Source organism: Schizophyllum commune, assembly GCF_000143185.2.
Source record: "Schizophyllum commune H4-8 unplaced genomic scaffold SCHCOscaffold_12, whole genome shotgun sequence".
Classification (NCBI taxonomy): Eukaryota; Fungi; Basidiomycota; class Agaricomycetes; order Agaricales; family Schizophyllaceae; genus Schizophyllum; species Schizophyllum commune.
Window position 1 is genome coordinate 474,165 of NW_026089549.1, and position 21,012 is coordinate 495,176.

General features: G+C 55.4%; 9 protein-coding genes across 9 annotated transcripts; 3 read left to right on the plus strand and 6 right to left on the minus strand.

The window, feature by feature from the left end:
* Nucleotides 1-566: 566 nt before the first annotated feature.
* SCHCODRAFT_02590364 (uncharacterized protein) lies at nucleotides 567-2,197 on the minus strand. The gene is made up of 5 exons (XM_003027700.3): nucleotides 2,071-2,197; nucleotides 1,487-2,021; nucleotides 1,357-1,432; nucleotides 1,136-1,305; nucleotides 567-1,081 (listed from the first exon to the last, which is right to left on the minus strand). The coding sequence occupies exons 2-5, from the start codon at nucleotides 2,003-2,005 to the stop codon at nucleotides 776-778; spliced, it is 1,071 nt and encodes a 356-aa protein (XP_003027746.1). The 5' UTR covers nucleotides 2,006-2,021; nucleotides 2,071-2,197; the 3' UTR covers nucleotides 567-775.
* Nucleotides 2,198-2,401: 204 nt separating this feature from the next.
* SCHCODRAFT_02672135 (uncharacterized protein) lies at nucleotides 2,402-3,760 on the plus strand (the record flags this gene model as incomplete). Its single annotated transcript, XM_003027434.2, has 4 exons — nucleotides 2,402-2,512; nucleotides 2,564-2,639; nucleotides 2,693-2,829; nucleotides 2,876-3,760. 4 exons carry the CDS (start codon nucleotides 2,402-2,404, stop codon nucleotides 3,758-3,760), a joined length of 1,209 nt encoding a protein of 402 aa, XP_003027480.1.
* Nucleotides 3,761-6,124: 2,364 nt separating this feature from the next.
* Nucleotides 6,125-7,387, minus strand: SCHCODRAFT_02692765 (uncharacterized protein; the record flags this gene model as incomplete). The annotated part of the gene is made up of 5 exons (XM_003027701.3): nucleotides 6,125-6,705; nucleotides 6,752-6,924; nucleotides 6,974-7,049; nucleotides 7,106-7,299; nucleotides 7,351-7,387. The coding sequence occupies 5 exons, from the start codon at nucleotides 7,385-7,387 to the stop codon at nucleotides 6,280-6,282; spliced, it is 906 nt and encodes a 301-aa protein (XP_003027747.1). The 3' UTR covers nucleotides 6,125-6,279.
* Nucleotides 7,388-8,316: 929 nt separating this feature from the next.
* On the minus strand, nucleotides 8,317-9,891 carry SCHCODRAFT_02590373 (uncharacterized protein). The gene is made up of 4 exons (XM_003027702.3): nucleotides 9,386-9,891; nucleotides 9,260-9,335; nucleotides 9,015-9,211; nucleotides 8,317-8,962 (listed from the first exon to the last, which is right to left on the minus strand). Exons 1-4 carry the CDS (start codon nucleotides 9,866-9,868, stop codon nucleotides 8,345-8,347), a joined length of 1,374 nt encoding a protein of 457 aa, XP_003027748.1. The 5' UTR covers nucleotides 9,869-9,891; the 3' UTR covers nucleotides 8,317-8,344.
* A 167-nt stretch (nucleotides 9,892-10,058) lies between these two features.
* SCHCODRAFT_02692767 (uncharacterized protein) lies at nucleotides 10,059-11,556 on the plus strand. Its single transcript, XM_050346844.1, has 4 exons — nucleotides 10,059-10,209; nucleotides 10,260-10,335; nucleotides 10,388-10,524; nucleotides 10,577-11,556. The coding sequence occupies exons 1-4, from the start codon at nucleotides 10,096-10,098 to the stop codon at nucleotides 11,423-11,425; spliced, it is 1,176 nt and encodes a 391-aa protein (XP_050197890.1). The 5' UTR covers nucleotides 10,059-10,095; the 3' UTR covers nucleotides 11,426-11,556.
* Nucleotides 11,557-12,172: 616 nt separating this feature from the next.
* On the minus strand, nucleotides 12,173-14,347 carry SCHCODRAFT_01175357 (general substrate transporter; the record flags this gene model as incomplete). Its single annotated transcript, XM_003027703.1, has 12 exons — nucleotides 12,173-12,371; nucleotides 12,435-12,518; nucleotides 12,578-12,640; nucleotides 12,673-12,779; nucleotides 12,831-12,846; nucleotides 12,899-13,222; nucleotides 13,283-13,400; nucleotides 13,450-13,629; nucleotides 13,681-13,862; nucleotides 13,915-14,008; nucleotides 14,064-14,107; nucleotides 14,247-14,347. 12 exons carry the CDS (start codon nucleotides 14,345-14,347, stop codon nucleotides 12,173-12,175), a joined length of 1,512 nt encoding a protein of 503 aa, XP_003027749.1.
* A 450-nt stretch (nucleotides 14,348-14,797) lies between these two features.
* SCHCODRAFT_02640375 (glycoside hydrolase family 51 protein) lies at nucleotides 14,798-17,622 on the minus strand. Its single transcript, XM_050346144.1, has 16 exons — nucleotides 17,030-17,622; nucleotides 16,946-16,974; nucleotides 16,812-16,892; nucleotides 16,590-16,765; nucleotides 16,496-16,535; nucleotides 16,347-16,445; nucleotides 16,223-16,297; nucleotides 16,128-16,172; nucleotides 15,990-16,077; nucleotides 15,910-15,933; nucleotides 15,846-15,859; nucleotides 15,745-15,795; nucleotides 15,629-15,695; nucleotides 15,553-15,574; nucleotides 15,046-15,502; nucleotides 14,798-14,989 (listed from the first exon to the last, which is right to left on the minus strand). The coding sequence occupies exons 1-16, from the start codon at nucleotides 17,248-17,250 to the stop codon at nucleotides 14,964-14,966; spliced, it is 1,515 nt and encodes a 504-aa protein (XP_050197891.1). The 5' UTR covers nucleotides 17,251-17,622; the 3' UTR covers nucleotides 14,798-14,963.
* Nucleotides 17,623-18,778: 1,156 nt separating this feature from the next.
* SCHCODRAFT_02672141 (ubiquitin-conjugating enzyme) lies at nucleotides 18,779-19,384 on the plus strand (the record flags this gene model as incomplete). The annotated part of the gene is made up of 3 exons (XM_003027436.1): nucleotides 18,779-18,781; nucleotides 18,834-18,960; nucleotides 19,014-19,384. 3 exons carry the CDS (start codon nucleotides 18,779-18,781, stop codon nucleotides 19,382-19,384), a joined length of 501 nt encoding a protein of 166 aa, XP_003027482.1.
* Nucleotides 19,385-19,645: 261 nt separating this feature from the next.
* SCHCODRAFT_02515710 (uncharacterized protein) lies at nucleotides 19,646-20,966 on the minus strand (the record flags this gene model as incomplete). Its single annotated transcript, XM_003027705.2, has 4 exons — nucleotides 19,646-20,472; nucleotides 20,532-20,672; nucleotides 20,728-20,803; nucleotides 20,853-20,966. The coding sequence occupies 4 exons, from the start codon at nucleotides 20,964-20,966 to the stop codon at nucleotides 19,646-19,648; spliced, it is 1,158 nt and encodes a 385-aa protein (XP_003027751.1).
* Between the last annotated feature and the right edge of the window lie 46 nt (nucleotides 20,967-21,012).

Genomic DNA, 21,012 nt, shown 5'->3' on the forward strand with positions numbered 1-21,012 from the left:
ACTCGCGCATATGGCCGGCTGCAACGACAAATCCACGGTCGGCGGACTCGCTGACAAGCATCAGATGCGATCTGCAGGTAGGTGATGGCCTGCTAGGCAAGTCATGTTCAAGGGAGTAGTGTATTTCTTCCGACGCAAGGTAGACGTGAACGACGGAGAAGAGATGCTGAACGTCGTACGCGACGGTGAGCCACGATAACGTCGGACTAAATGCCGAATAGCGTTGCACGTGGTACGGCATGGCAATTCTGATTGCTTAAATGCTTTCACGTTCGAGTCCCGATCATATGGCGTCCTTTATGGCAAACGCGGCGACGTCGCTCGTGTAGACTTAGACTTAGAAGTATACCAAGAAATACACCTTACCAGAGCGACACGGCAAACCTGAATGTTAGAGCGAGCAAATGCTAACCTAGAACATGCATGCTGTGGGTCGTACTGAGCCCAGAGGTGTAAGCACACGAATCACGCCCGCCCCGACGTCTCAGGAAGTCAAGTGCGCCAGGCCTGAACTTTCTGACGTGCTCCTTCATGCCTTTTGCGCGTCTTTGGTATCTGTATCTTGAAGCGAACTGATTTCCATTGTTGTACCACAGTACGTGATAAATAGTATATCGAGGTGTCGTGGCTAGCAGTACAACACAAGGGCCGGGAAGACACACATATAGGACGCCAATAGAGATAGACATAAGTTTAGGATTGTAGATGCTGGGGTCGTCCGCGCATGAGGACGCTGTTGAGGCGCCAGCGCCGAGCGCCAGCCGTAGCATGTATACTACTTATCGTCCTGGCGAGTATACGCCCACATAATCTGGCCAATCTGACGAACCAGGCGCTCCTGTACCGAATAACGAGCATGAGCGTGGATGTTACGATCCTGTAGTGTCTTGTACGCCTTCCACACAACATAGTAGAGGTTGCAGTGCACGTCGATGGTCGGAAGGGGCTTCTCGAAAGGCTGCGGGCCATACATGATGGCCGGCTCTGGGCAGCCGACATAGCGCTCGCGATAAATCTTGAGACCGTCGGCCCAGCAGGATAGCGGGGCGATGTCAACTTTCCGGATAGCGTTGGGGAAGACCTTTGACTCTGTGTCAGCACTTTGTCGGGAAGGAGCACGTAGAGAATGACGCACGTCCTTGTGGTGAGTGAAGCCCATTGAGTTACGTGGCGGCGACTGCTTTTGACCCTCGATCGGCGCGAGCTTCTGACGCCGCAGCGCAGATAGCATTCTCCTGAGGTCCCTCACGGTGGGAAGAAGCACCCATCTCCCGTTGTCGAACGCGGTGTGCATCTTGCTTTCGACTTGATGGGGGTCAGAAAGTGAGGAGGCTGGCAAGTGAAGAAAGAACGCACGGAAAACCCTGTTCGTCGGACAATCGACATCCAGAGTGCCGCGCTCCATGACCATGATGATCTCCATACCTTCGACCTGGAAACATGTCTTAGCATGGACGGGAGGATAAGCACCTCATGCGAGACTCACGATATCTGGGTCAGCCCCACAAGCACGATCGAGCAAGTGACAGTTCTCGACAGTGCCATTGCCATTGTGTTCCAAAGTGACTATACACGCATGGCCCTTAGGAGATATGGCGGCCAACTCGTCGTTGCCTGGCCTCCTTGAAGGTAGGAAGATCTTCTTGCGAGGCGTAGATCCGTCGTCGGCCGTGCAGTTGTCTTCCTGATCGCCCGATTCAGAGGGTGAGTATTCTCTGTTGGAGTCGTAGTTCGCTAATGTTGGTCGAGGAGACGGAGGGTCGGAGGAGGTGCTTGAGGAGGCGTAATTGCGAGGAACCACGCGAGCTCTAAGGACCGGTGCGTCATGGCGGGATAGAGGCGGCTTTAACAGGGTCACTTTGTCGTTGACTACAAGCCTCGCTAGGAGCCGCGGGCTACGACGAGTATTGAGTGGCGAGGTGGCGGCGGTCTTCTGACGACCTTTGCCAGTGCCATGCTGCCTGCGGTCGGCACCAGCGACTGATTTGGGTTTCTTCGTGACCATCTTCGGCAGCGAGCGCCTGTAGGTTCTTAGTATACTCGCTGAGCAACAGGTGGCAAGGTTCTCACCATGTAGAGAGGTCGACGCGCAGCGGACCGATGAGAGCCCACTCATGCTACCTTTATAGGCCGACGGAGTTTATGTCTATGTCAGGATGAATGCTGTCCGCGGTCCATTCAGAGAAAAAGCAGTGCATCTATGCATGCTTAATCGGTTTTAGGAAGTCATAAACACAAGGCGGCATGAGGTCTCACATTGTGTTGTTCAACTTTTGTTCGGCTGATCCCGAGTCGCGCCGGTATCCCGGGTTTCCGGGCCGAGCTTGCGATCGGCGCTCGACTGCCTTGTCTTTTCCCTCCCAGTGTCCCACTGCCGCGCCCCGTCCTCCAGTCATCCACAATGCCCCCCTCTATTCTCTCCACCTCCGTATCTACCCAGAAAGATATAGATGCGTTGCCAATCGTCAATTACCGCCTCGTTGACTTTGATACCAACCTCTACCGTCGGCAGGTCTGTAAACCTCGTGCCACCCACGAGCCTACTTCTCATGTATGTTCACAGATAGAGCACTTTGAATGGTACTGGGGTCTCCAGAAGGGAGAGCTTGATCTCTCCACGCCACTTAACCATATAAAACGTGCGTCCAAGGCCATATCGTCTGCCCGATGCTGACACATCCCTTCCCTCCAGTTCGCAGCGACATGGTCGAGCGTTTAGACAAAAAAGAGTGGACCATTATACCAACTAAGCGAACACTTGACACTATCAATGCTCTTTCCGACTTCAACAAGACCGCAGACGTGCATAAGAGAAGGCGATTCACCGAAGTGCGTTGTCGAACCAATGATACAATCAGAATGTTCATAATCACAGGTCCTTCCTGAACAGGAGTATGAATATGACTTTGTACCGCTGCGCATCGCCAAAGGAGACCGCCCCTCTATGTATCTCAAACGAGGTTCGACTACAAAGACGATCAACAAGGCTTATTCGAAGATGCCACGTATCAAGTCGCGCGCCCATCCACTTTTCGTCATCTTCCACACGGACAATGATATCCTCTCTGCGTACGACTCGATACCAGAAGCCAAGGAGGAACGACTGTTTGGCATGACGCATGCCGTTCTCAACCGTTGGCTAGATCGTCCCCCAATCGAGTTTCTTGTAGGTCCCGACGTCTGGGCAAAACACCGCCATCCTTGGAGTGACGATGGCTATATCGCGCGTACTCAACTCAGCACCTGCAAACCTACACCTACGAAGAAGCCGGCGCGCGCTGTACGCAAGTCCACCCGTGCCCCCTCTCCTCAACCAAAAACTCAAGCCAGACCGTCAATATATGACCATGCGCGGAATCCGCCCCCTCGCCCTAGATCCCCCGCTCTTCCTCGCAGCTCCCGCGCTTCTTCATCCGCGACCTCCGCCAGCGACGCCGACGTTGAGTTCTCGGCAGCCGACCTGCAAGATTGGCTGAGCTCTATCAAACCCGAGCCCAAGCCGAAGCGCGCATTCCCCCCCTCTCCCCGCCGCGACGCCGTCCTTGCTCGATATCGCAAGGAGCCGGCGCGCGCTCCCGCGAACGCGCTTCGCGTCTCGTTACTTCTCGTGCTCGGCGGATTGGTGGCGGAAGGCAACGACGGCACCAACCGGGAGGTTTACACGAGCAACGACTGGGCGACGATCAACTATCGCACCTGTCTGTGGTCTTCCAATCCACCCAAGGAAGCAAGGACCGACTATATCGATCTCATCCCCTAGCATGCGAGGTGCGCCTAGATGTCATTCTGGGCCGTCTGCATACTTGACACTTGACCGTGCCAGTGCGTATCGCCGTGGCCGACGTGCTTCTCAGCGCGATCCAGGTTCCTCGCGGCGCACGACTACGGACCCTGCAGATCCGCGAGCCTCTTGGGCACGCCGCTATCCTCGGTCGGCTGGGCCATGGCGTACGCAGCACATTCACGCAATGGAGATGCCCACCCGACGACAGCAAGACCGTGTCCTCGGCGCCAACTTCGCGCGTCTGCTGGGAATCTATACGCGGCCCAGCTCTCTTGCGGTGTCGACAGTCGCTTGTCGAATACGCGCAAGAGGTCGGTCGACGAGGGTGGGGATGTCAACTCAGGTCGCCAAGCGCCATGAACGTCGTGCATCTAGTACGAGTATCTACTGCTACACGCCGCATCGCTATGTCCGGGTGTCACGAAGGGATAAGCGCCTGAGCCCGGGGCAGACGCGACCGCCCTTTGTTTGGCCATTGTTCGTCGGATCCGGGCCGGTGCCCTTATCAGGCCCGTGCTTGCCAGCAGCGATGGACCGCCGGTCCACTTTGTCTTTCCACTACGATGCCCTCCGCTATACAATCTACTTCTATGTCCACTTAGATAGAGATGGACTCGCTGCCTATCATCAACTACCGTCTGTTCGACTTCGATGCCGGCTACCATCGTCGACAGGGTTGAACGACCCTGCGATGCGCGGCGTCTGGGCTATTCACAAAATTCACCAGATGGAATTTCCATTGTGGTCTGCAAAAGATACAACTCGATCTTTCTACGCCGTATTCAGCGGTGTGCGTCGCCAAGACTCGTTCACGAGAATATTGCTGATCCTTCTTGACGGTAGTGCGCAGCGACATGGCGGACCGCCTGAATGACTCTGACCTGACTTATCTTTCCCACAAAGAAGATCAAGGCGCTCGTGGACTTGTCGGACTTCGGCGCGACTGCAGGCATGCACGAGAGGAAGCGCGTTCAGAGGCGCTTAGCGAACTCAACTCGCGATCGACGCTGACATGTACATAGCTAGGCGAGCGAAAGCGCGAAGCGGCCGATGACGAAGGCTTACCTCGACTGTCTCCGCGTGCTCTAGCTTCTACCTCCGCCGACTATTTCTACGATAACGACGCTGCACTCCGCGCATGGGAAGACAGCGTGGCTTCCGGAGCCCGAAATATACGACAACATCGCCCTCTTCAGCAGAGGCAGCATATGCTGCGCTCTCGCGATACACGCGGAAGTCCTTTCGTACCCACTGCATGTTATGCGCACTGGTAGGAGGCTGCTGGTGGTCTTGTTTCCCATTTACAAGCTTCCTCAGCACTCAATGTGTGGAGTGGAAATATCACATCCTTCTAAGGGGTGCCCATAATAGCAGACTTTCGTAGAATTGCCCCTTCGGCCTCTGCGCGCTCGAACAATATGTGTATATCAGAATTTCTTGAAGGATGTACCGTGACAGCACGTATACCTTGCAAATTGGTGCACCGACTCCAGGTCAGGAAAAACCAGTGTCAAAGCGTTTGGCGACGACACCTTTGAGGCATAGTGGTCATACCATGCACTGTGACCTGCTGGGAGCTCGAACCAAACTGTTCGGTGTCAACGCGTTCTCAACTTTGAAAGCACGCGACTTGCAAGCCGTGCAGCACAATCGCAAGGCAATACACTGTGATACTTCAAGAAGCAACGGAGCTGCACCGTGAAATAGCGCACACGAGAGTCGATGACATACAAGTACAATGAGGAGCTAGACCCAAGCTATAAAAGAGCAGGACACAAGGTCAGCAAGCCACTTAAGGTCAAACACCGGCGTAGCGAGAGACCCCTCGACCGTCACCCTACACCACAAGGGAGTGCTCATGCTGCTCGACATCGTCCTTGAGCTCGCTATTGCTAGTGACCGGGCTCGTTGTAACGTCCGCGTCTTCCGCCCCTGAAGTATACGGGCGAGTTTGCTTCTCAATAGATTTGGTCAAAGCAGCGACAGTGTCGATCAGAGCAGCGGCCATCCTGAAGGGGGAATTAGGTGCTATACATCTTCCGCCGCGAGGCTGGTCAAATATGGATCACCTCATTTTCATTGAGGTTGTCCGCGCGTAAGGGCGTCAGTGTACGGCAACAAGGGTTTGAGGAGGTACAGAATATCTCGTTGGTAGTGTCCGAGCCTGCCTGCGCAGAATCGGATCAGCCTGCCGGGCGTAGTCATGCTAACGCATATCCTCTTCGTGCGGCCGAATTTCTTCGTGCTAGCTGCCTGCGGACTTTTTGGCAAGTGCTCGGGGCGTTTTACTCTCTTCCTTCTCGGGGATGGAGACGGCGCCAGCGAGACTTCGTGGATGACCTAGATTCTGAACATTATGATTATTGTCTAAGCTACGTCTATGTCACAGTATCTATACGTTGCGAGACTGCATAATACAGTCTGTCATCTTACAAGGCACCAAAAGGGGGCCGAAGAGAGCGTATATCCGACGACGGACACCTGAACACCAAGAATTAGTGGCCAGCAGGACCAGTAGCATGAGGTCCACGACGAGGACGGAGTCTCTCGGGCAAAATCGACGCCGGATCGACCTCAGGCGACTTCACAGGTTCATCGTCCTCCTCGTACTCAGAGTGGTAAACCTCGTCCAAGACTGCGCCGATCTGCCCAATGAGCTCAACCTCTCGAGCAAGATGGGCAGGCGTTGTCACAGGGCCGTCGCGCGTCCTAGACAGAGCGCGATGGCCGCGCACGACCGCAAAGTACGGGTGGATGTGAATCTTGACCCAGGGCATGCTGTGGACGCCGGTAAACGGCGTCTTGTGATGATGAATACCCTCAGGGGTGCGCCGCAGGATTCGAGTCGAGGGCGTCCACGAGTTCTTCGAGCGGCCCATGATGGGCGCGTATTGGTACTCGTAATCGCCGTCGGGGAAGGTCTGGGATGTGATGAGCATAGAGGTACGGGAAATCTGGGTTACCGACATAGGTATACTTGACGAAGCCCTTCTCGTTTGTCTCGACGCCCGCGGGTACGACCGTCTCTCCCATTGGGAGCCCGTGGTTGCGTACTGCGTGCAGCATTGTCTCAAGCACCTTTCGTGTGGGGCATAAGAAGGCGGCATCGCTATCTAATGCGGCATGCATAGTCGGTCGCACTGCATAGAACTGGGGATAAGCAAAGGACGCGAAGGCAAGGCGACGTACTAAGGTATATATTCCGTGGAGAGTGAAGGTACAACGCTCCGTACGGCAGGCCGAGAAAGTGCTCGACTAGCTTCACCTGTCTCGTCGTATGAGGAGCGATCCCAAGAAATCCAGAGCGTGAAATTCGCGTACAATACCTGGTGGCAAGGCTCGAGCGAGGATGTGGCAAAGCTGCAGGGCGAGATGCTGATTGCCAAACCAGGTGACAACGCAGATTAGACCAAGAGGCGACATCTTCCGCACGTCATCTACAACTCGTCGGGGAATTGGGTCTTTGGGGTCTATATTCTCGAGCGATGTCCAGAGAGCATCTATTCCGGCGTTGTCTACAACGCAGTCAGCAGAAGTGAGTTTCTCATCTCCGACGATAGACTCACCTTCACACTGTGCGATTATCTTGGAGTTGACAGGCATGGGTCAGCGTATGAAAATGCACTTTGCCACTGCGTCTTCCTGGACGTTGAGGGAAAGATAGAGGACTCGCACAAGCGCCAGCGTCGAGATACTTGAAAGCGTCTTGTTGTCATAAAGTAAAAATAGACCACCATAGCTCAACAGCTATACCAAGGGCGGCGAAAGCGGAACGTGGCCAAGGTTTGTGAGCCCACATGGTGTGGCGGGGAAGCGCTCGATGCTTTGAATGCTCAGCAAAAAGGGTCAAAAAAGGCGATGCGCAACACTCTGTAGCGAACAAAAAGATGCCGTAAAGTACGGAACCTGCCTAGCTTTGAGTCAGAACGAGGTAAGAACAGCTTTGAAGGCACTGCACCAAATACTGGCGGGTACGCGACATACCTCGATTACGTCTGACTTCAATGAGGCCAAAAAGATACACTAAGTACACCCACAGGTCAATGAAGTTCCGCGGTGGTGGTACAGGTAGATGAATTCCCTGCCTTCCTAGGCGTTACGGTTGTTGCCGCTGCCAGCGACTCGGACGCAGTCCACACGCTGTACAACTCCCGAGTGACATGCAAGAGCGGAAAGCGCGTCGAAAGCATGTAGAAAGAATAGGGAATTGTCAGTTCGCGCGATAGTGCGAACCCTCACGCACCTGCAGTCGGGCGTTTGGCGGCGAGAGGCAGGTTCGGGTTGAGTTCATTGGCTCCGGACCGGTCTGTCAATGTTCCCGCGGTTCGGTCGGACCGGCTCGCCAACTCGCATTTGGCTTGCCTGCCCTTGCGCTCATAGTACCTACTCTTTCATGTAGCCAGCGCGGCCTCGGAAGGGTGATTTGATGCATTGAAATTCTATAGGAATAATACTGGTTCAAAAGATACATGGCTCGAATGGGTCTTCGCCATCTCACCACGCTTCGCAGCAGTGGCAGTACATCTGGTACTGTAAGCTCGACGTCTTGCAGAAACAAGATCAAAGGTCTGGATCTGCGGCGTCGCTGAGGGCTTCATGCAGGGATCGGCTCATCCCATCAGTGACAACCTCCTCGTCTGACACTAGCACGTCATCATCCGGAAGATCCTCCGCAAGGGTCTGCTCAGACGGCCTTCGAGGACCAGGGCTTTGCAGGAAATTGGTGGGCAGGTGGAGCGTTTTCTCAATGTAAAGACCGATCTCGTAAATGGCTGTCAGCTTGTGCTGTACGAAGTCTTGTGCTGTGACAAGAGCTACAGCGTCGTCCGCGCGGCCGTCGGTGTCAGTGACAAGAGCTTCATCGTGGTCCTCGCGGTCGTCGGTGTCGTCGATGCTGGTGTCTTTCTTGAGACCGCCGTCTTTACTCGAGCTCTCTTTCTCCCTCTGGGCTTTGATGGCCGTATATGACTTCCAGACGACGAGCTGCGGGCTGTTATGAAGGAAGATCATGGGCAGCTCGTCATCCCCAGTGAAAGGCCATTCGTAGACGTCGCCGTCGAGATCGCTAGGGTCGTCAGGGTCGTTATCGAGCGGGTCCCTCGTGATGGGCTCGTCGGGGGACCACATTCCATTGAGAGGAACAATACGGTAACCGCGTGCAAAGTGCCGGGTAAACACCTGTTTGAGGAAGATCGATCATTGCGAGCGGCGCAAGCAAGTCCGGACTTACTTCTTCATGATGAACATATCCCGCCCTGTTCACCCGTCGGCGCCTGACTTTCGCGTTGATCCCGTGTTCGGCAGAGTGGTATTGAAGTTCTGGAATTCCGTGGTTAAAGATGGCAGACTTTATGGCTCGGAGAATGTGCCAAGACGGAACAAGAATGAAACGATCTGAGTCGAACGCGACGTGCAATTCTCGTTGCACTGAGGAACATATGAGCGGTGTGTAGATCAGGATATCAAGGTGCTTACTGAAAAGGAGATTTGCACTCGTTCCAGAGTTGAAATGGTCCCTTTCCAGCCCAAGTATGCATGCAAGGCGTTCAGACTCAGAGAAGGGTCAGACGCAATGTGCAGGCAAATGGTCGATTCACATACGATATTCATATCAGTGGCACGAGATACAAGGTGGACCAGCTGCAGCAAGCGCATGGAGTTGTCCATGAGAGAAATAGGACAACGCGCCCCGCCCGGTTGAACCCTTGCCACCGTCTCGTAGGTGAACTCCGGAATGCGTCGATAGCGATGTTGATGTCCAATCGGTGTACTCTGGACTTTCGAAGTGGCATTTGCAGTAGCTTCCATGACCTGACTATACGCCAAATCCTCCTCCTTTTCGCCCTTGCGGCGACTCTTCCGCGGTTTCATCTGGCGCACCTTCTTGAGTATCTTTTTGGTGACCTTTTTAGCACCGCCAATGACAGATGAGGCAGCGCTGCCAAAGATGCTACCACCTCCATCTGATGAGCAGTCCGACCAGTCCTTCAGGAACGATGGCGCCGATTTGCGCTTCGTGCCGCGGCCGCTCGGCGATTCAGGCTGAGCGATAGCCTGCGACGGCGGGCCTGCATGTTCCGCCATAAGCCAGAAGAGCAAAGGTCGCGAGCAGTCTTATGTGCCGTGTGGCAACGCAGGATCGGAGACCAAGACGAAGGGATGACTAGGCTATGCATTGTTTGCGATGACCGTTGGAACAAAGACGTGTCACAGCCTGTCACATCATGTGACCGTGCTGTTGATCCCAACGTGGTGCGGATTGATCTCCTCTCCCAACCACCATCTTGCCCTGAGCAAACACTTTTCTCGCCATGTCGAGCACATCAGTACCTCTCTTATCTGTGGCTTTGAGCCCAAACATCGCCGACATACCAGTGGCGGAACATATCCCCGTCAAGTTTAACAAGGAGTTGGATTATCAATACGTGCGTACGAACCTGTAAAGTGGCATGGATGGCACGCTAATCGTCCACAGATGTGGACGCTCGAATGGAACTGGGGACTGCCTAGAGGGCAACTGCCACTGGAAAGCTCGCTGAATCGCCTCGAGAGCAAGTCAATTCTATGCATCGCGTCTCGGCGCCTAACCTGACTCGAACACAGTGCGCTCCGACATGCTGCAACCACTTCATGAGATGGACTGGATGCTCATGCCCACATCCGAAACTCTCAACAAGATGATACGACTCCTGAAGCATAACGCCCGTGCGAAGGCATCTTCGCGGAAGGACATCATGAAGGTGAGCTCATCAACCACTAAACTAGCTCAGATAATTCCTCATGTTCATGTAGGTGCTCTCCGCGCATGAACACGAGTATGAGCTCAGGTATATGCGCGTTCGTGAAGGTGCGGAGCAACCGACAATATATGTCCGCAATGGAAACGCAGCGCCAAACGCGTTCGAATATCCCTATCACGGCCTACCGAAGGTCACGTCGCGCGCCCATCCGCTCTTTGTTACCTACATGGTGGAACGTGCTACGATGAACGGTATCCATCCTGTCAACGACCGCGACTTGAAAGCGCTGCATATCGCGACCGCGAATGTCGCACGGTTGTGGCTCAATGAACCGCCCACCGAATTCAAATACGGACCCGACTTCCCCAGCGAACACTGCCATCCAATCAGCGTGGCGGGGCGCAACTTTCGTCGCCCGGCGCGCGAAATCTGCAAAGCAGACGACTCGCGTGTGGAAGAGAAAGACAAGGGCTGCTCCAGCAATTCCGACTCGCGATCGACACCGACATCCACATCTCTGGGCAAGCGCAAGCGCGACGCGGCCGATGACGGAGGCTCACCTCGACTGTCCCCGCGTGCTCTCGCATCTGCCTCTGACAAGTGCTTATACGACGATCCTGCCGCACTACGCGCATGGGCCGACAGCGTAGAGTCCGGAGACCCCAATCTTCGATCAACATCGCCCTCTTTGACAGAGGAGGCAGATGCTGCGCTCTCGCAATACACGCGGGAGTCCTTTCGCTCCCCTCGACATGTTATGCGCACTGGCAGGAGGCTGCCGGTGGTCTCGTTTCCCATCTATCAAGAACGAGACTCGTCACGCTTCTCCAGCACTCAATGGGCGGAGTGGAAATATCACATCCTCCTATGGGGCACCCGCAATAGCAGCAGACTTCCGTAGAATTTCTCCTTCATCCTCTGTGCTCTTAAACGATACGTGTATATCTGGACTTTTCGAAGTATTTACAGTCCGTATGCCTGGCCAATGCAGTCAACTACGCGGACACAAACGTCTGTTGTGTGATGTCGAACCATCTGCGTGAGGGTGCGAGGCGCTGTCGCGGTGACATGGGCAGGCCACTATCAAGCTGCCGTATGCATCTCTCCTTGGTCTTCCCAATACCGTGACGGTACGAACCAGGTCGGAAATAACCATTGCCAGAGCGTTCGGCGACGACCCCTTGATGTGTAGCGGTCATACCATGCACACTTTGGCGATACCATCATCTCGACCGGCCGCCAATCTATAGTATACGCCCTGCTGAGAAGAAGACCAATTCAAGCTGTTGAACGCGATCTCAACTGTGGAAGCAGGCAACTTTCGAGGCGCGTGCAGCACGACACCAGGAAGAACCAGAGCCGGATCGTAAACTGGCGTACACGAAAGTCGGTGACATACAAGTACAATGAGGAGCTAGACCAAAGCTATAACAGTCAGATATAAGGCCAGCAAATCGCCCAGGCCTAACAACAGCGTAGCGAGAAACTCCTCAAGTGGCCCCTTACACCACAAGGGAGTGCTCATGCTGCTCAACATCGTCTTTGAGCTCGCTATTGCTAGTGACCGGGCTCGTTGCAACGACCGCGTCCTTCTCCGTGACCGCGCCGGGTACGAAGTTGCCTGAAAGTCCGTGTCAGCAAGAGCGCCTCAAAGTCCCACGAGGGAACGTAGACAGGATCGCCGCGATAACGCACCTTCTCTCAACTGCCTCTCCGCCGCCTTGTAGTCGCCGACATGCTGGTACTGCGTTCCCGGGATGAACAACGGCGCCTTCGTGAACAGGTCGTCCATCTCCTCGAGGCGGCGACCCGTGGTCTCGGGGTAGAAGGCCCAGATGAAGAGGGCACTAAGAGCGGTGGCGAGTCAGTACGGCGGGTACCCATGAATGTGGGAAAGAGATTCTACGCACTTCGAGTGACTGCAGATCGCGAAGACGAGGTAATACCTCCAATCGACCTGCGCGAATGCCACGGGCGTGACTTCAGCGATCATGCTGGAAGAGTTCATTCAGAGATCAGCGGGGAAGTCAAAACGAAGATAACGTTGACGCACAAATTCGACAGCCACGACGCGGCACTGGTGATTGCGGTACTCTTGGCGCGGATGCGGGTTGAGCTGAGGCGGGACAGTTAGCGCAGGTCCCAGACGATAGATCCCGGGGCACTCGCAAGATATCCGCCGGGTACGCCCACGAGAGTGGCCCGATGCATGAGCTGAAGAAGAAGTTGAAGACCCAGGTCGTGACGATGAAGAGCTGTAATCGTGTTCAGACGTGGACGATCTCCCTCGGCAGTCTACCCCTCACATAGTGTGCCGCATCGCTACGAGCTGCGTTCAGCTTACGTCCATACACCCATCCTCATGACCACTTACTTGTCCACAGTCCCCGGCCACCGTGCCATCAGAATTGTCCCCACCACAAAGCTTAGCCCCGAGGCGATGTTCCCTACAATCAGCGGCAGCCGCCGACCCGTGCGATCGACCCAAATCACACAGCACGCCTCGCCGATGAGCGCAATGATGCTGTTGATCGACTGGAAGAGCAGGATGCGCGAGTTGCTGAAGCCCATCGTGGTGAAGATCGTCGTCGAGTAGTATTGGATTGCGGACACGCCCGTGAGTTGCACGGAGAACTGGAGGATGAAGCCGAGGGCGACGCGCCGGAAATTGGCGGGGACGACGAAGCATTCTTTCCAGCTGAAGAGGTGAGGGGTGAGAATGAGAGGGGTTTAGGTTGGAAGGGGGGGTGGGACGCACGTTGATTCCCCAATGTGCTTGGCGCGGTCCATCTCTTGTTGGATATCCTCCATCTGAGCGACCACGAAAGTGTCGTTCTCGTCGCCGTGGGCATGAAGTCTGGCGAGGGTTGCCCGGGCTGATTGCGAAGTCAGTACAAAGCTTTGCCAAGGGTTTCCTTTACTCACCCAGGTCCATGCGCCCCTTCTCCGCCTGCCATCTCGGCGACTCCGGCATCAAGAGGATGAACGCGAAGAGCGGGATAGCAGGGATGATTTGAATGCCCAAGGGCACGCGCCATTCGGCCTGTGTACCAACAGTAGCGCCTCCTTGCGCAGTGCCGTAGGTGACCCAAGAGGCAATGAAGGCTGGATATGCCCTCGTCAGAAAGGGAAAAAATTGCATAGCCCTTCACGCACCTCCGATGCCCAGCATGAACTGCTGCAGCGTAGTGAGACTGCCGCGCATACTGGGATGCGCGATCTCTGCCTGGTAGATGGGCGCGAGGTCCGCGAGGATACCGACACCGAACCCGGCGAAGAAGCGCCCGGCGAGCATCATATCCATGTTCTGCGCGCCGGTCTGGAGGGCACCGCCGAACCTGCATGAGTGGTCAGTTGACGACGAGCGGAGAGATCGACTATGTAGCGCACATGTATATCACGCATGCTGCTTGGATGGTATATCGACGGCCAAGCTTGTCCGCAAGCCAGGCGACAGGGATCATGCCGAAGAAGCAACCCAACACTGTGTGCACTTGTCAAACGCGAGCGATGCCTACAAGTATGAGAAGGGGGCATACCGAAGATACTGGTGATCAAGCCCTTCAACGAATCGTTGGCGTATCTTGAGCCCATGGTTGCCTAACCTTCATTGAGTGAAGACCAGCTACATTCACGGCACAACACATACAACGAAATCTGGCGCCGTCAGGACACCTATGCACACAGTTAGCCTCGAACACGGTCAAGCAAGTTTGTACAACGCACCCGCAATAACACCCAGATCATAGCCGAAGATGATGCTCCCCAAGCTCGCGAACAAACCGCAGAGCCAGGTGTAGACTTTCGGCGAGAGCAGCGCCATCCTTGCTAGTCGTCAGTGTGCGTCGACGTCGTGAAGCAGCAGCAAGCTTGAAAAATCCCCGTCAGCTGCCCTCGTCCTTAAGTACACCATCAGGCGCTTGCCCAGGTCGGTGACATAGCGACCCATAGAGAGAGACCGCGCGGCCCGCCAGGTCCGTCCTCGGAATAATGGGTCATGGGACCGCGAAAGGGACGCGAAGCGCGTTGACAATGAAGAAGCCTGATGGCGATGGGGCGCCGCGTGCCCCGCGGGGCGAGGGATGCGGGGGAGGGAAAGCCCCCGAGATTGCCTGGCTGCCCGAGGCATGTGTCGGATGATAGGCCTGCGCAGCGGGTGTGCCTGACAGGAAGGGCCTGAAGAGGATTGAGAGGAGGGAATTAGCGCAGCGTGCAGGAGGCGAAGTCCGCGAGTCCGGGATGCGAGCATGCTGGGACCGGTGCCACAAAGCTGGGAAGCGGTACGCGCCAGGGCGCTCTCGATCTTGCGGGCTTCATATGGGATATGGATCCTCGCATGAATACATACATCACATGGTACAGACTTGGAATCGATTGCAGGAAGAGAAGCTTGGGTCCGAACGGAGAACAAGGTCCAGCCTTCTCGAGACACAATGACCTTACGCTTCTATTTTGAATACGAGAACTGCAAAAGAACGAAGGTCAGCGTCATCGAGAAAAGCGCATGAGTAGTCGACTGACCCTGGAACGAGTGCGCCTTGAGACTGTATTTGCCCTCCCACCTCACGCTCTTCTCCACCGTCTTCACCTTCTCTTCCCCGAACGTATTCTTATCGCGCAGATCCTCGCTCCACACTTCGTATACCTTGACCTCCGACGCCACCTTCGTGTCCACGCCGAACTTGATGGGCACCTCGTACGCCTTCTCCGCGTGCCGGTTCACGATGGCCACCCTTACCTCCGACGCCTGCGCGTCGAAGACGGCGCTCACGTCGACGTATTTGGTGAGCTTCTCGGAATCGGGCGACGTCTTCGTAAGCTTCTGAACGAACGTTGGCGCGGTCAGGCCGGTGTAAGCATCATCGGGGGTGGGGTTGGTGACATAGACATCCAGCGAAGCGCCGCGCATTAGGTTCGTGAAAAGGTGAAGGGGGTAGTAAGTGGTCTGCTTGAAGAGGCCCTCTGGGGACGTGATGATCTGCGAGTATGTCAGACTGTGGCCATGGTGGACAGAGGAGAGTCACGAACGGGTGAGATGACATTGACAGACCTGAGGTGAACGTGAGTCGGGCGAAAACAAGCGTCGGCGGGCAGGAAGACCTACTGAGCTATGCAAGCGATCTTCACGACGTCGGCCTTGCGCACGAAGACGTTTAGCCACGATGCGACAGCTATGACAATGAGCGAAAGCGGTAGCGTGTCAACACGGAGGGTACTTACCAAGGGCGTCTGAGAGGTCGTATTTTTCTTCCGCGCCATCTTCTCCCGGAGCTGCACCGACGCGTGAGACGCCTTGATTGCTACAACAGATATGGCCTTACCACGAACGGGATCCCTATACATGTGATGAGCATCGCCAAGGCTCCGAGACTTCCTCCCACTCACCAGACGTTCCACTCGTCGAAGCAACTGCGAGCCGGGAATGGATGAACGAACGATAACCTCGGGGAAACACCTAGACGTACACAGTGATCTCCTTGCTGAGGTCGTTCTCGATCTTGGCCAAGTCGATGAGCGACTTGGTAATGTTGATGGCCTGCTCGGCGGCAGCGGCTATGAAACCGTATTAGCCAATGGTTACTTCGATTAGAGAACCCACTTACGACCCATCACGTTCACCTCGTGCTTTCCTTCGCTGACAGTGTAGACTGTGCACAAGTTAGTAAACGCCGCAAGGCAGGAGAAGACATCGAGGTACTGTGAATGGAGTGATAATCCACGACGGGTGCCAGCTTCTTGAGCACAACGCGGTCCCAATCCGCGTACCCGGTCTCTGATGGGCCGTGAGCGACGACCGATAGGTTACGAGCTCGACTGCATACCGCCACAAGCAATGATCTTGATGTTGGGATCCAAAAGGCGTAGCGCCTTCGCCCATTGATACGCCTTCTTTGCGTAGTCTTGCGCCTCCATCTGGCCAACTGGTGTGACATTAGCGATAAGCTTCCACAAATCCTAAGGCTAAGCGCACCTTGCCATGGGCCCCAAACCTCGTTACCGAGCGACCAGTACTGTCGACATCATCAGAACCGGCAGAGTGTCACGTACAGACAAAGTAGACTAACCTTGACGTTGTGCGGCTGTTCATGTCCATTCTTGCGCCTCAGGTTCGCGTAATACGTGTTGGCGGAGCTGTTGCAGTACTCGACCCACGCGAGAGCGTCTTCGAGCGTGCCGGTGCCCATGTTGAGGCAAATGTAGGGCTCGGTACCGAGAGCGCGGCACCAGTCGATGAACTCGTCTGGGAGAATGACGGAATGAAGACCGCGAGGATGATGTGAACGTACCCGTGCCGAATTGATTGCTCTCTTCATTGAGCCAAGCGAGTTCGGGGCGTCGAGGACGTAGTTCCTTGGGCCCGATGCCATCTAGATACGCGTGAGTCTTCACTCAGATCAATGATAATAGTTGTAGGGCGCACCTTGCCAGCGATAGCTACTCACGAAGTTGCTGTATGCGGTGGTCAGATCGGCGTATTCACGAGCCGTGATCGCGCTCAACTCACCCTCCGGGGTACCTCACAACAGGGATCTTGAGCTCCTTCAGCACCTCCATCACGTCCGTGCGGAAGCCCGTCTTGGGATCTGCAAGGCCGTGCTGGTTCTCGGGCTCGTAGATGCCTCCGTAGATGCAGCGGCCCATGTGCTCGGTGAAGCCTGAGTAGATGCGGGGATCGACATCGTCTACGACGCGTGCAGGATCGACGAGGATAGTGGGCGCGGGCATAGTGTGCGAGATGCGATGATGGGCGTCTAAGGGATGATAGGATGGAGGAGAACGCAAGGGGGGATTTGGTATGGCGCTTCCTCAAGCTGGCCGGCCCGGGGTCTCTTGTGAGCCCCGGAACGCCTGCGCGGGGTCTCCGTCTTCCCCACATCCATCGCAAGGCCGAATGACGCGCCTGGCTATCTCGCACACATGGTCGTTTGCAAAGGTACCTGTCCGTGGCCGCCGAGACGACTTGCAGTTCGGGAATTAGTCGACCAGCAGCGGCTCCTGAGCTCTCTTTTTCAGATCGGTGCATTCTTCCCCTGGCCGAGGAGTCCGGGAGGGGCGGGGGGCAATTGGGGACTGAGAACGAGCTTGGTGAGATCGCGCATGAGGTCAGAAGACAAGTTATCGCGGAGGAGGCTCGGAGCAAGCCTGTCCACGCGGCGCACGTGGCTTCAATTATCGCACATTCACAATGACGGCAACATCCGTACTGTGAAGACCAACGGACGCGGCCACATAGCCTCCACCTCTTGAGCTTCACAGATAGAACCCTTGCCTGACAAACCACTTGTTTGTACCCGTAGAGCACAGACGCAGCTCCTTGAGTGACAATCCTCACCGGGAAGGTCGGTACCATGATCACTCTTACGATAGCGGAGGCGAGACGTGCTGGGTGAGCGGCATTCATGTCGATGACCTCAAATCTGTCGTCGTTTGTTCGGGGTTGAGCATCTTGGATAGGTCTAGCATCTATACACGACGAATGGATGCACGCGCGACTTGACTATAGGGAGCTGGCCGACGTGCATTCGAAAGCGAGATGCAATCCCGCCCCGGATCGATGTAATTGAGTTGGCTTCGGAAGAACGGTTTTCAGTCGGCGAAGTCCTACCAGTATGGTCAGTGAAGATCAGAGACAAGGGTCTCTAATAGTGATTACCTTCTGGAGAACCCTTCTCGAGGGAGTGTGTGCGCGCAGGACGTGCCTTGCAGAGTCTCGTTGCTTATAGATATAATCCTTACATTGGTGAAGCTGCAGTATGTCGACGCGAACTGAAGGAGGCGGGGACTATGAGTCGCTTGCGACGGCCTAAAGCTTTCATCGTGAAGGGTGCAACTCTAAGAACTGCCCTTCCTACTCCCGCCACCGTAACAGTAAACACGCTGGCAAGAACTCAGAGGTAATCGCCTATACTATTGTTGGCACTCACGCGTTCTTGCTCTATACCCTTTGGTAGGGGAGGAGGGCGTATGCTTTACGAGTCGCAGTAGTAGTTCTTAGACTCCCTATGGCCCAAAACCTCGAGGATACATTCGAGCTACGGCAGCTATGAACCAGGCAGCTATCAGGGTCAGGCATATATACGGGAAGTGAGCGAGGTTTCAATGTGCGTTATGGGAGTAGCCAAGGCGCGAACTATTGTGGTCGCAGGTTGACCCCGCTCGGCAGACGCCGAGTTCGCTGACAATGGGCGATTTGCGCCACATTTTCCCATAACGAACTTGCCCTTGTACTCTTCTCCCTGCTGAAACCCCCACGATGGTGCGTACGAGTCGCCCTTCGCATTGGACCTCCCGCTTACGACGAGAGATAGAGTACCGCCTGCCGCCGCCGCCTGATTCGGGACTTTAAGCGCCTGTCCTCCGATCCGCCAGGCGGCATCTCTGGCAGCCCATGCGCTGACAACATCATGGTGTGGAACGCGGTCATCTTCGGACCAGGTGCGTCCCTAAGCGGTGCTACATACGCGGCTTGCTAACGATTGCCTCCACAGCGGATACGCCATTCGAAGACGGCACCTTCAAGCTGATCCTCACCTTCGACGAATCCTACCCCAACAAACCACCCACCGTCAAGTTCCTCTCGCGCATGTTCCACCCCAATGTGTATGCGAATGGCGAGCTCTGTCTCGACATCTTGCAGAATCGCTGGTCCCCAACCTACGACGTCGCTGCCATCCTCACCTCCATCCAGTCATTGCTGCACGACCCGAACCCCAACAGCCCCGCGAATGCGGAAGCCGCGCAGCTGTATCGCGAAAACATGAAGGAGTACGTGCGTCGGGTCAAGACGACGGTTGAGGAGAGTTGGCTCGACCCGGAGGAGAAGGCTGCTATCGACAATGACACGGCTATGGCGGAGTGAGCAGTCGCTCTGAACCTTTTCGTGGTCCACCTTGCGCCGATTTAGTTCTGGATGTATGTATAGCGGTCTTTTCTCCATACCCATGTAAAGTACATAGCGTGAATGTCTACTCCAGCGAGCATGACTTCGCTCGCCTCGATGAAACGACGCGTCGAGTCGCCCTGTGGGAGCGCGTCATCAGGCAGAAACAAGTCGTGTCGTGGATGTTTGACGGCACAATGTACATATACAAAACTCAACCGCAAAACCATACATCACTGTCTATGAACTTCCGTCATCATAGCGCCCCCAGATCATGACACCAGCAATCCACGCCGCCGCCATTGAACTGGTCCAGCGCGACATATCGCGCTCCTGTCCCAAAGGTCGAGAGATTTTCAGCGGCTTCCAACCGGTACGCATGACCTCCTTCGGATCGCGCGCGGGCTCCTGCACGTACTGTGCCAGGGCTGCGTCCGCTTCCGCCATAGCAGACTCGGGTGTGCAGCGATAGTCGACGTCACCGGGCTCGAGCATGTCCAGCCACGACACAACCGCGGTACTGTCAGCGTAGAGGCTCGCCAGAGACGAAGTATCCAGTGTCCTGGCGCATAGTCTGGGAGGCGCCTCGAGGTCCACCTCCTCGTCGCTGTCTTCGCGTTTGCGTTTGCGCAGCGACGAGCGGGATCCAGAGTGCGAACAGAGCGCATTCGTTGGAGGAAGGTCACTTGGACGGTCCGAAGATCCGCGCTTTCGAGGCGACGAGCCGTCGACAGAGCCCGCTATGCTACCAGGATGGCAATGTTCGGGGGGGAAGTCAGGGCCGTATTTGAACTGGGCTGGCGGCGTTTCGCGCCAACGCATGCTGATCTTCAAGGTGTTGTCATGCAGTGATTCGAGCGCGTGATGGTTCCAGCCATTATGCCGATCCGTTGCTATGAGATGCGCCTTGTAAACGACGATGAAGGGATGTGCGCAGGAACGAATTCTCAGATCCTTGTAAGGATATTTGTAGGCCGTGGGTTCCGCGTCTCCGATGGCAGCGTAGATCGTTGGCTCATCGCCTGGTTTGCGATGACCAACGAATTTGAGCTTGTACTTGCATTTCTCTGGTTTGAATTCCTGAGATCGAGTGTCAGCATGAGATGGGAGTGAGCTGTATGAGCACGCGCCTTCATGGCGTTCCTTCGCGAGCTCGCATCCGCTTGGGCATTATGGCGTAGTAGGTGCGACATAGCTCTGAGAGTCTTTCTTGTCGGCATGAGTGTCCAATCCTCCTCGTCGAAAGACTTGGCCATGTCGGCGCGTACTACATAACGCCGGTTAGATAAGGCAGCTCACCAACTCAAAAACACAAGACTCACATTCCATACGATTGAATGGGCCTGTCAGAGGGATCCCTCCTCTCTCAACTCCCCAACACCACTCCAGAGTCCAAATCTAGCAACGGTGAATACTAGCATCTCGCCACTCGGACTGGATCGCTCACCACTTGAAACTCTACAGCCTCGTCGAAAGTGAGCAACGTGCGCTCAACTACAGGAATACAGGCAGCATCTTCACTGAAAGAGAGTGCGGAGAGCGGGACCGCGTCAGGCGACATAGCGAGATGATGATGGTAAGAGCTCAACGCGTGCAAGCCCGTGGGA